The sequence below is a fragment of the Salarias fasciatus genome, chromosome 8 (genome assembly GCF_902148845.1).
Source record: "Salarias fasciatus chromosome 8, fSalaFa1.1, whole genome shotgun sequence".
NCBI classification, from domain to species: Eukaryota; Metazoa; Chordata; class Actinopteri; order Blenniiformes; family Blenniidae; genus Salarias; species Salarias fasciatus.
Window position 1 is genome coordinate 1121178 of NC_043752.1, and position 12531 is coordinate 1133708.

The window sequence follows — 12531 nt, forward strand, 5'->3', positions numbered from 1 at the left end:
CACAAGTCCACGCCAGAATATAGAATCTGCACCACAGTGAAATATTTCTTATCTCTGTCTTTTAATAAAGTATTGTGGAAAAATACAGAATATTAAAATCCAAATGTGCACAAATTCAGTGTAAACAATGATTCCTGGTAAATGACAGACACAGTCCAAAGATCTGCAGTACTGCAAAGGGCCTGGTTGTTTTCAGAGTGGCTGAGAAACCCATGAGTTACAGGGTCCATCTGAATTCAGCTTATTCACCACGGAAAGACGAACTGCAGAAAGGAGCAGTTTGCAGTGTCTGAAATGGCAATTCAAAGTGATCTAATGCACTTGTGAACAAATCAAAAATGAAAACTCAGCTATTTCAAACAGCCTATCATTTATGGGACTCAATGCGTTTATTTTACAGCCTGTTTCAGGATGAAGAAGTAAAACCGTTTTAATTACTATTAAAGAGACATCATTTTACGCTGAGAGGTGTGAGTGCACGCAGATTGTCACCAGGTGTGAGGAAGAGTAAAACAGGTGTAATTATAGTAACTGGACTCCGATGCTTTGTGTGTTTGTGAGGATCAGACAGATTAAAGAGGTGTCAAGCTGACGCCGGCTTCAGGGCGAACACCTCTCACCTGTCAGGCTGGAAGCACGGCTCCGGGTTTAGCTCCCGGCTGAGGACTCGGGTTTTGGCAGCAGCTGTTTACGAGTTACTAAAACCGGACATTCGGTGCCACAATGCAGCTTTTCCATGACCTTTGACCTGCCATGTCCCTCACGGAGACGCCACACTGCTGAACATAAACCGCCGTGTTTCACCCACTCTGTGCTTTTTCAGTGTCTTAACAATTTAGTTTTAAACCGTTTCAAGTGAAAAGTTTTACGTTTACACGGCAACGTTTTGAAAACGCTGTTCGTTCACATGGAAACAGGAGAAATGCTGAAAAGAGTGTAGTTGTAATGTTGTGCCACTAGTGGGTGCTGTTGGCTGTTTATGTAGGAAACCGCACACATGCACAGTATAAACAGCAGCAGCCACTGTGTGGAGCTCAGGCTCAACAGCAGCGTTTCCACCGTCTCCATGGAGATGAAGGCTGAGCGTTTTCAGAAAGTTGCGTTCCCCCTCGTTTATACGACGACGGCGTCGAAGCGTTTCCTTTCTCCACCTTGGCAGCCGATCTCAGACAGCTCTGAGCGCCGTTATCGACGCTCAGAGCACAATGGAAGTTCTGCGTTTTCACTTGAAAACACTGTAAACGGGCCACGGAGCAGCTCGGAGGAACAGCGCAGCTTCTTGGTCTTTTCCACGCTGGACACACCGGGCGATCAAACCAATCAGAAACATTCTCACCAGACGTAGAAGTGCAGTAAAATACAGTGAACAGGTTTGATAAGTATTTCAGGCAATGGATTTTAGTCTGACTGGAGAATTTTACCGTCTTAAGGCCAGCAAATCTACATAGCAACGCCTGTTTTCAGCTTGGAGATGATAATTAGAGCGTGAGCAGTTGAAGGGTGGGAGTGTGCATGTCCGGGTCGGTGGTGTGTGAAAAAGCTTCTGCTGCTGATCCTATTTAGAGCTGCAGAGTTGATTAGAGAAGCCATTGTAATCCCATGAAGGTTTTATACTCCGCTTTGTCCAGGCCGCCGTGTGTTCGGCCGTCAGAGCAGCGTGTGAAAGACGCGGATCTTCAGGCTCCGGGATCTCGGGCCGCTCTTGGTGGAGAACTTCATCAGTTTGTAGAGGTTGGGCCAGCCGCCCCAGCCGGAGAAGGGGAAGCAGCCGGCCGTGCGCCGGTTCCCGTGGAGGCTCCAGAAGGAGGAGGAGCAGCGCTGGAACACCTCGATGTTGACGGCGTACTGACCGGGCCCGAACTGGGACGCCCTCAGCAGGATGACGGAGGAGGCGAAGCCGCAGGTGTGAGGCGAGACGCCGTGGAACACCGCCTCCCCCGGCCTCACCGACGCCCCGCGCTCCCACGCCAGCCCCGCCTCCTCCGACACCGCCACGCCGCTCAGGTTGCAGAGGGCCTGGAGGCACGCCTCCTCCAGCTCGGCGCCGTCCGGGAAGCGCAGCAGGATGGCGACGAGGCGGGGGACCGCCCCCCGGCGGAGCAGCAGCTCCTGCTGCTTCGCTGGAGGACAGAGAGAGGACAGAGAGGACAGAGAGAGGACAGAGAGAGGACAGAGAGAGGACAGAGAGAGGACAGAGAGAGGACAGAGAGAGGACAGAGCGGCTCTCAGAATCTAACAAACGCTGTCGAGCATGGAAGGATGGATGAAGGGATGGATGGATGGATGGATGGATGAATGGATCTATAGAAGAACGGATGATGGATGGACTGATGCTTGGATGAATGGATTGATGAACGAATGAATGGATGATGAAGGGATGGATGGATGGATGGACAAATAATGGATGGATGATGGACTGAGGAATGGCTGGATGGATGGATGGATGGATGAATGGATCAATGAATGAATGGATAATGGATTGACTGATAGACGGATGAATGGATGAATGAATGAATCAATAAATGGACTGATGATGAAGGATTGCCGGACGGATGAATGGACCAATAAATGGATGGATAGTTGGATGGATTAATGGATGGATGGGTAGATTAATAGATGGATGATGGATGAATGGATGGATGGACGGACAGATGAATGGATGAATAAATGGATGAATGACAGTTGTATGGATTAATCAATGGGTGGATGAATGGATGGGTGGATGAATGGATGGGTGGATGGATGGATGGGTGGATGGATGGATGGGTGGATGGATGGACAGATGTATTAACTGACACTATGAAGAGATGAAGGTGTGGCTGATGGAAGGATTTGACGGCACTAATGACATTTTTCTGGTTAGTTTGATGATCCATCAGTATAAGTCCACTTAAAAGTCTGTATGAGTCCAGAATTCGTTCTTCTCAGGACCGGTTCTCCAGAGAGGATCGGAATTAGAACTAAGTCACCTGCCAACTAATTTCCAATTAAAAAAAAACATCGCCTTTTCCTTCGTAGTAAACAACATTACAGTGAAACACGGCGACAGTCTGAGCTCCTTATTGCAGAAGGTCACAGATTATCATCTTAACTATAGTTTGCTTAATATAGCTTTGCGATTTTCACAGATTACCTCAGAGAAAGGCTGTGACCGCATCTCTGGTTTACCCAAACATTAGTTTTACTTTTTTCTTACACCTTTTTTTTTTTTTTTAATTTTTTTGTGTATTTATGTTTGTTTTGTGAATTTCTGCTTCACTTTTACCACTTCTGTGAGTTCAGGTAGGCTACGCCTGGGGCCGGGTGGGATGCTGAGGCCTCCAGTGGACTTACAGCTGTCGTAGGACAGGCGCGAGATGGCCCTGGCGGCGTGAATCAGCAGCTCCTGGTCTCTGCTGGTCAGCACCGACAGCAGAGCCGTGACCAAGCCGGCGTCGCCGAACCCTTTCCGGACCACGGCTGGGAATCATGGAACACAAAACCTTCAGGATCACATCAAACTTAAGGAGAATCAAGTAAAAAAAAAAAAAACTGTGCGTAAACGTAAAGATAGTATCTTACACTCTTTGGCCAGTTCAGCCACGAGCTTGGCGGTGAGCACGGTGAGACGCCCGCGGCTCCTCAGAGACACGGAGAGGATCGGCAGGATTCCACTGATGACGACCTGCTCGGCAGCGCCTTTATCTGGACACAGATGGAATTACATCGACGTGCACGCCGCCTGCTTCACAGTGTTTCAATTTACAATGCTTCGTTTCTGCCTGAATGAAAAGTTTCGCGCTGACCCAAAAAGCATTCTGAAAATGACGTCTGTTCAAACAGAAACGCTGAAATCGATGTAGTTGAGCCAGTAGTGGGCGCTGTTGTTTGTTTTTCTAGTGGGACCACAACAAGAACAAGATGCTCTGAATATTAACAGTTAACAACGTCCTCTGGCAGATAAAACAGTACCTCAGTAATAAAAAACATCCTGAATGCCACAGTCACAGGAGAAGTTTGTTTTTGTACTTTTCACTTTATTTCGCAGTAGATCGTTTCATTAAAATCGACTTCACGTTGAGACCGTCCTCATTTTCAGTCGGTATTGTTTGGTTTTGTGTAAATAATGACATTTTCGCCACATATTCTGCGCCACTGCAAAGACAGTGTGAAGGTTATTGTGTCAGTATTTTACTGATCCGGCCCACATGAGGAACGGCGATCAGAAAGCTGCTGTCCGGGTGAAACACCGTCTGAATGTGTGTCCAGGCGGTGAGAGCTGCAGGACTCACTCTTCTCCCTGATGTTGCTCAGCACCGTGTTCAGGTGAGGTCTGAGCTCGTCCTCCAGCAGCTCCAGACCCAGAACCCGGATCGCTCCCAGGGCGTTGTTCAAGCTGTCTGCAGGGAAACAGCAGGAGAGGAGCTCCGGTGAGGGAGGGAACGTGAACAGGAAGTGGAAATGGAGACATTCAACACTGCTGCTGCTCGAAAGGACGAGCAAATCACAGCGCTGCTCAGCCAGGGGCCATTTAAGGTCTCCTGTTGACCTCACAGCATGTTCAGGGACAGACACACAGGGAGCACATGCAAACTCCACACAGAAAGACAGACATCTGAAAAATCCATTAAACCGCAGAATCCACACGACTGGAAAAGTAACTAAATAAGTTTTGCACAAATAACTGATGTGCAAATCTTGATGAGTGTGAGCATATTGATAAGTGTGTGTGTGTGTGTGTGTGTGTGTGTGTGTGTGTGTGTGTGTGTATTGTTCCTCAGTACCTGTAATTGTGAGTAAAGAGATTTGTATGTGTGTCAAAGTTCGTATTTGCATGACACAATGTGTAATTTCAATGGTCTGTGTAGACGTGGACACACACACACACACACACACACACACACACACACACACACACACACACACACACACACACACAGTCTTGTATTTCTATCCTTGTGGGGACTTTCCATTGACTCCCATTCATGTCTAGCCCCTAACCCTGACCCTTACCCTAACCCTAACCCACACCACAACAAAGCCTAACCCTAAAGAAATGTTTTTGCACTTTTACTTTTTTCAGTAACAACAACATGGTCAAGAAAACGCTGTTTCTCCTACTTAGGACCGGAAAAAGGTCCCCACAAGGCACGTCGTTCCACGTTTTGCTATCCTTGTGGGGACATTTGGCCCCGACAAGGATAGAAATACAAGAAAACACACACACACACACACACACACACACACACACACACACGTTTGTACAGCTATATGTTGTGAGGACACTCATTGACATAATGCATTTCCTAGCTCCTCACTCTAACCATCAAAAATTAATGCCTAACCCTGACCCAGACCCTCAACCTGACCTAAACCTAATTGTAACCATTTGTAAAAACTAGTCTGAACCGCAAAAAGGCCAAAAAAGGTGTGTCGAATAGTGAGGATCGGCAAAAATGTCCTCACTTTCCACAAATTGTCCTCACTTGTAAGGTTAAAAACCCATTGTCCTCACAAAAGGCCCTCACAACATATAGCTGTACACACACACACACACACACACACACACACACACACACACACACACACACACACACACACACACACACACACACACACACACACACACACACACACACACACACACATACTAAATGGTTATTTACAATATCAACTTGTATCATCAGTGTCAGAAAGTGAATTTGGCTGGACTTTAGTTTTCAGGTAGAAACAGAAATGTGAAAATAACAAATAAAAAACCTCCAGCTTCCATACAAGTTGTTTTTTTTCCTCTTTTAGGTGCAATCGATCAAACTAGAAATGATCACATTCACAAAATACAAATTCGAAGAAATTATAGTTTGAATAATGTGACATTTTCCACAATTTACTTTATCCTCAGTCGGCTTTCACTAATGAAAAGAGGGGCTTGAGTCTCCTTTCGTCTTGTAAACATCAGAAAGTACAATAGAGGTGTTTTGGGACAAAGCGTTTAACCTTTGACTGATCCCATTAAGCCCGTCACGAGCGGCGCGTGGCTGGAAACGTGGCCGATTCAACCGTCTCACGTCCACAGAAGCGGACGCTGCTGCCGTGAATCGGCGGGCGGCGGCGGCCCACTCACCGTTGGGGGGGTTGTAGGGCTGCAGCTGGCCGCCTCGGGGCTTGTCCCGCTGGGATCGGCTGTACTTGTGCGCCGGGGGCACGTTGGGGTGCCCCATGCCGGCCCGCCCGGCCGTCTCCTCGCCGCCGCAGGTGGAGAAGCCTCTCAGGCCGACATCTCGGCACGACGCGGACCGTCTCACCGCCCTCCACCCGTCCCCGGGACTCCCGCGCCTCAGAGGACGCCTCCTTCCAGCTCCGCCTGGAGAAGACTCATGAGTCCTCCTCCGGGCCTCCTCAGCCTCTCCAGCTGGATCTGTGCTCCCTCTCAGGGTTAATACACAGCAAATCCCTCCTAAAGCTGCTCTACTCCTGCGTGTGTGTGTGTGTGTGTGTGTGTGTGTGTGGTCACTGTTAAGGCATTAGCACTTGGCAGCTCTGCTGAGTGAATTCCTGCAGACTTAAAATCCCCCACAATGCCTTTCAGGTGCCTGAAGGTGGGAGTAAAAACGAAAACCTCTCCAGGTGGGAACCTGGCGCTTCGCCACCAGACGGTTTTTCTCTCATTGAACCGGATTTCAGCCCGAGGTTTGACGTGATGCTACAGAATCATCCGTCCCGCGATAGAAATGGATCTACGAGTCCCTGGAGACGATCCCGGCTGACAGTTTTCATTCAAACCCCACACACGAACACCGGAGAGACGAAACCAAACCGTGCCGTTTATATTACTGTGAGGCAACAGAGCAAACCACTGCACCACCATGTGGCTCTGGTTAGGCTTTACACTCCATACGGCTCCGAGTCTGTGGGCGTGGTTTATATTGATGCAGGTATCTGCGGTTCAGCTGAAGCCGGAACACATCTCTGTGGTTTCATCTCTTCTGCACTGCCAGACACTGAGTCGTTTTCATGCTTCACATTTACAATTAAATGTGTTCAATAACATCATGAAATGAGAGCAAATAACAGGGAGTTTAATTCAGACTCAATGTAAACGAGTCCAGTCGCACAATAAAAACAACGAAAGAGAGGAATTTGTTTTTCAGAGGAGAAGAAATCAGCTGTTTCCAGCTGGACGTTCCATCAGAGAGACGTTCTGTCCTGAAAGGCTGTGAGAGAAGAGCGGCGCCGTTCATCTGGAGTTCTCTGAACGTCGTCTGAGCAGAAGGTTTCTGTCCTGCGCCGTCCGACAGAGTGGAAACACTAACGTCCCCCTGCGGTCATGCTTCATCTCCAGGAGAGATTCTGGTGAAATATGAAAATCTGTTACCAAAGTCTACGATCTGCTGGGTTTGGGTTTGACGCGGAGTCTTCCGGACTCGGATCAGACGCTTCCTTCTACGTTCAGCCCTCCTGAAACGGCCTCGTATCCCACGGAGACCAGGGTGAGGACGTTGCTGTCGGCCTGGCTCCGCCCCGCCCCGGCGCCGCCGGCCTCCCGCCTCGCCGCCTTCCCGGCTCTCGCTCTGCTCTTGCCTTTGCAGACGAGCCTCCCCGGCGCGGCGACGCCCTCGCCGGCCCTCTGGCTCGTCTCGCCGTCCGCCGGCCGGGCCCTGCGGTGGCGCCGGCGGACGCGCCGCGCCGGCGGGCCGGAGTCGGCGGGGTCCGCCGCCGCCGCCGCGCCCGACAGGATGCGGATCTGCTGCTCGATCACCGCGACGACCATGTCCAGCGCCACGTCCAGCATGCCCAGGCCGAGGCCGTGCGTCACGCTGTCGAAGGCGCCGCTGTTGGCCGGGTCCCGGAAGCACTTCCTCATGTCCTCCAGGTGATTCCTGAGACACAGAGCAGGTCTCAGACCGGGGACTAAACTACAGCTGACTGGACATGAATGCCAGAAACATCACGAAAAGGAGTCGCAGGAGAAGTTAAAGAAAATAACAGAACACTGATAAAAAAGGCCATTTGAAATGATTGAAGCAGCATTCAAAGCATCCTTTAAAAATGTAAAAACTGAAGCCAATAATGTAATAATGGAATAAAAGGGCTGCATTTCTTTGAAAATAAAGTTTTATTGCAGGTTTTGTGCACACTGCTTTTGAACAAATCAGGATATTGACTGGAATAGTCATTAAATTTATTAGTAGAAGACACTCAGCAACATGCTCTCAATCATGGCTGTAAAAAATATTATTTCATTCCAATATCAGGAAGTTAACGGCTTTACTTCCTTCAGAATTGCCAAAATAATTCAGATTTTTTTATTTAATTTACACACTAGACCTTTTCATGCTATGATTAAAAAAAAAAAAGAGCTGAAATAGCTATAATGTCTATTTTGGCTCAAACCAGTAGTTCTTCTGCGGAGGATCTCACACACTGCAAAAATTCTAAATCTCACCAATGTTTTTAAACTTATTGAGTGAAAATATCTCGTTTTATTTAAGATAAATTCACAAAAATATTATATTTCATCAAGATAAAAAGACTTGATTGAAGAGAAGTTCTCTGAAATCAAGACAATTTTCACTCGTTCTATTGGCAGATTTTTTTACTTATTTCAAAGTAAAAGTATATCAGTTTAAGGAAAAAAAATCTACCAATGAGTGAAAATTGTCTTGATTTCAGAGAACTAATCTTAAATCAATTGTTTTCATCTTGATGAAATATAATATTTACGTGAATTTATCTTAAATCAAGTAAAATGAGACATTTTCACTAAAAACTTGGTCAGAGTTTGACTTTTTGCAGTGCAGGTCAACAGAAACCATGACCCAGAGAAACCTACTTGGACTCGATGATTTTGGACCAGTGCTGCACCATGTTGGAGTCGGGGATGAGCTGTTTGGCCATGTTGCTGTAGTCGATGTAATCCTGGGCGAAGTCCTTCATGTCGTCACAGAGCGCTCTGGTGTCGCCTGCAAGTCCAGAAAAACAAAACAAAACAAAACAAAACAAAAAAAAACTAAAGAAACGAAACTGAGAGACGAGACTCTGCTCCAGGGGGTCGGCCGTCACCTTCGGTGAGCTTGGAGAAGGACGAGGACACGGCGGTGGTGGTGCTGGGCGTGAGGCCCAGCACGCCCAGCGACTCCAGCAGGGCCTTCTTGCTGGCCGGGCCCCGGCTGACCCGGGTGTAGGCCGCCAGCGAGCGCAGCGACATCTTCTCCGGGGCCTGCAGCCGCCGCTTTATCTCATCGTACGCGACGAGGTACTTCCCTGGAGTCAGAGCATCGTTTCGTTCATTTTGCTTAACTTGACGGGTCACAGATTTGTTTATTTTATTCATGGAAATGTCAAGCTGTCAATGCTGTGTTCATGTTTCTGCAAAACTCCCAAATAAACGTCTTAAACACTGAAAGCATCCAGACACTCACGAGCCTTGGATCCCTTCATGTTGGGATCCAGGAGCGACGACACCTCTGCGAACGGCATGTGGCTGCCGGACGAGCTCGCCGGCGCCGCCTTGCTCTGGGCCGGTTCAGAACGCTGCATCTCCGCCTGGCTGTGCTCCGCCGGGGCCGGACTCTGTCCCGGAGGGAGAACTGAGGCGTGGTCGGACAGAGCGTGCACGCCCTGGAAGATCCCCACGACGGGCTTCACCACGGTGAACACCATGTTCCCCTGAGCGTCCAGACCCACCACGCCGGCGGACGGCTCCATGCTGCAGGCTCCAGAGGCTTTACCGATCAGATGGAACGTTACAGGACCCTCCTCCGCCCTCAAACCGTCGTGGTTAAGGTCGACCCGACAGAAGAAGAGCAAAGCGACGCCATCTGTGGTCCAGGTAGAAGCTCCCACATGAGAGCTGTCAGAGCTTTTCACTTTCTCTGTCCTGTTAAATGACGCCGAGTTTCATCCTGGGAAGAAAAGGAAAAGTTTTTAAGTTCAAAACAACACATGAGCTGAGAAAAGCTAGTGGATTCTGTGAAATGCAACATTTTATTTTGACCTTTAAACTTCAATGAAATTATAAGGGACTAAAATTGTCCTGAGTTATTTATTTATTAGCAGTTTAAACCCTGATTTTCATCACAATCCACTCAAAAATACATTTTAATACAGTACTCTAGAAACAAATCCGATTTGATGCGTCATCTCAATATTTTTGCTTGAAAACACAAACTTTCTCTACAGAAAACAACAGTTACAAACAAGCTATGGAAAAAAACTAAACAAAACCAACAACAAAATCGTATTTCAGAATTTTACAGAGTGACTTCATGTAGACTGAAGGCTAACAGGTCTGATGTTCAGGGGAAGAAAGTTCTGAACAGTTTTACTTTCTAATTTAAGAAAAAATAGTTTCTCAAATCAATGCATGAGTCATGAAGACAAATTAAAATGATAAAATGGGCTTCAGTTCTAAGAGTTTTGGACTAAAGAAAAATTACAAGATATGTGTAATTATAAAACGACTAATAAGCGGGAGGATAAATATGAATATTTTGTACTTTAAGGGTGTGAAATGTGATTTTCTTGTGTTTTAAATGTGCAGACACATTGTAAAGCAGATGAATGGAGCCAAACAGTTCAGGATTTTACTGTTAACTGGAACCAAAACTAGAGGAAACTATTTGTTAAAGGAAGATTTTCAATATAACAGACTGAAGTAGAGTCAAACTATTTCAAACTCAGACCAGGTAATACTAGAGTTTCCATTCAGAAACACTGTAAACAGTATATTTCATTTACATATATAGATTTTGTGTTATCCGCTTACACATCCTCATGATTCAGCAGTGGAGCCCCTGAAGAGGGGTCAAAGGTCATGCTCAGGGACCCCCGTGGTGAACTGAACAGAAAAAGTGTTGTGTCAGTGAGTGTGCGTGCGTGCGTGCGTGCCTGTAGATGACACAAGGGGATCCACGTGCATCTCCGTGCGTCACGACGCAGAGGGCGTCCACGCGCATTGCGCGCGGGTTTGGAGCTGCAGAATGAAGCATGTGCGAACAGAAAACAGCAGGGACACTGTGGACAAGTTTCCTGGGAGCTTTTTGGGATTCATTGTTCACGAAAACTTCTGAGAGGATTTATGTTTTGTGCGCGTGAACGCGCGGACACGCGCGTGGACTGTCCACTGCAACACTAATGAGCAAACTGTAAATTTTAATGAAGAAAATAAAGCGAAGAGCTAACCCAGTTTCGTAACTGTGGACGTAATTCATGAATAAAAACAGCGGTTGTTTTCCCGTGGAGGAGCTTGAATATGAATATGAAGAGAAATGGAATCATCCTGAACATCCATCATGGCTGCCGCGTCAAACCGCTGCTGTTTTTTTTTTTTTTAACTGCTGGAGAAACGGCGCCCTGAACGAAGAGGACAGCGGGCATCCTGCACCGGGACACTCGGTAACTTTCACCTCGGCACCCGGGATGCCGCGGCGGCTGTCCCACTCACCGAGCGGAGGCAGGAATCTCCCTGAAAGCGACGCTGATCCTGGAACGGTGCGAGCGGAGGAAGCGACGGCGTCCTTCTTCTCTGCTCCGGCTGCGGCGGGTTGCAAATCAGCTGAGAGTAACGGCCCGCCCACAGCCGAATAGCAGAATCCTATTGGTCCCTTTGGACATCAATCAAAAAACCCGACTCCCTGATTGGATGAAGAGGAAGTCGATCAAAAAGACGAGGCGGGATTTCCGACACGGAGTATGAGGCGGATTACAATATTTCGAGTTTTTGCCTTTTTTTCTTCTCTTTTTAAATTAAAATTTTATAGGTGCCACGTTTAGCTATTAAACAAACATTTACATACTGTGATATTATCGTATGCATGTAATAAACTAATATATTTGATTAAAAAATTATTAGATATTGTTGCATATGTTAATATAATATGAAATATTTAATTAATTTTAGCACGACCATAATAAAAGTCGGTTTTAAAGTGAATTAAATGTTGTTGGTGTGACAATATTTTGTAACCAGATTTCTATCAAACATGTATTCCCACGTCAGAATTCATAAATCATATTGATTTATGAATATAGTTGTTTAAAATGTTGTCTCACACAATACACGAAAAGAAAAACTTCCAGATTTAGGGAATTTACTTACAAAAAGGAGAACTAAAATAAGTAAAACTTTCACACCAAACTTGTGTTTTCAAAATGAGTGACAGCAAAATATTAATTGTAAAACATCCACGCTTCATTTACTGTATTGTAATTATGGAAACTGGCCGTTAGATGGCGTACGGTCATCTTTTTCCACTTGAAGACAATGTGCATTTCCTTATCTGGATTTAAATTGAGCTTTAAGCTCCAACCCCAAAAAAAGAGAAAAGAAAGAAAGAAAAGAAAACAAACTAATCAGAAAGTCCCTTTAACCCCCTCGGTTCCAGATGTGTTGTCTATAAAAACTGCAGCAAACATAAAATCACACCAATTATTTTGTACAAAAGACGTCCACATTTCAAATATCCCATTCAAATTTATTTGAGTACAAATTAAAAAAAATGTACAAAACAAAGCTTAGAAAGTAGTAATTATGAAAACAAATTCAATGAC

General features: G+C 46.5%; 2 protein-coding genes across 2 annotated transcripts; both read right to left on the minus strand.

The window, feature by feature from the left end:
• Window positions 1-1647: 1647 nt before the first annotated feature.
• Window positions 1648-6200, minus strand: LOC115393676 (rap1 GTPase-GDP dissociation stimulator 1). Its single transcript, XM_030098783.1, has 5 exons — window positions 6104-6200; window positions 4272-4379; window positions 3562-3684; window positions 3334-3459; window positions 1648-2120 (listed from the first exon to the last, which is right to left on the minus strand). The coding sequence occupies exons 1-5, from the start codon at window positions 6198-6200 to the stop codon at window positions 1648-1650; spliced, it is 927 nt and encodes a 308-aa protein (XP_029954643.1).
• Window positions 6201-7057: 857 nt separating this feature from the next.
• Window positions 7058-11499, minus strand: LOC115393388 (uncharacterized). Its single transcript, XM_030098375.1, has 5 exons — window positions 11426-11499; window positions 9402-9884; window positions 9043-9243; window positions 8813-8942; window positions 7058-7859 (listed from the first exon to the last, which is right to left on the minus strand). The coding sequence occupies exons 2-5, from the start codon at window positions 9685-9687 to the stop codon at window positions 7409-7411; spliced, it is 1068 nt and encodes a 355-aa protein (XP_029954235.1). The 5' UTR covers window positions 9688-9884; window positions 11426-11499; the 3' UTR covers window positions 7058-7408.
• Window positions 11500-12531: the final 1032 nt, after the last annotated feature.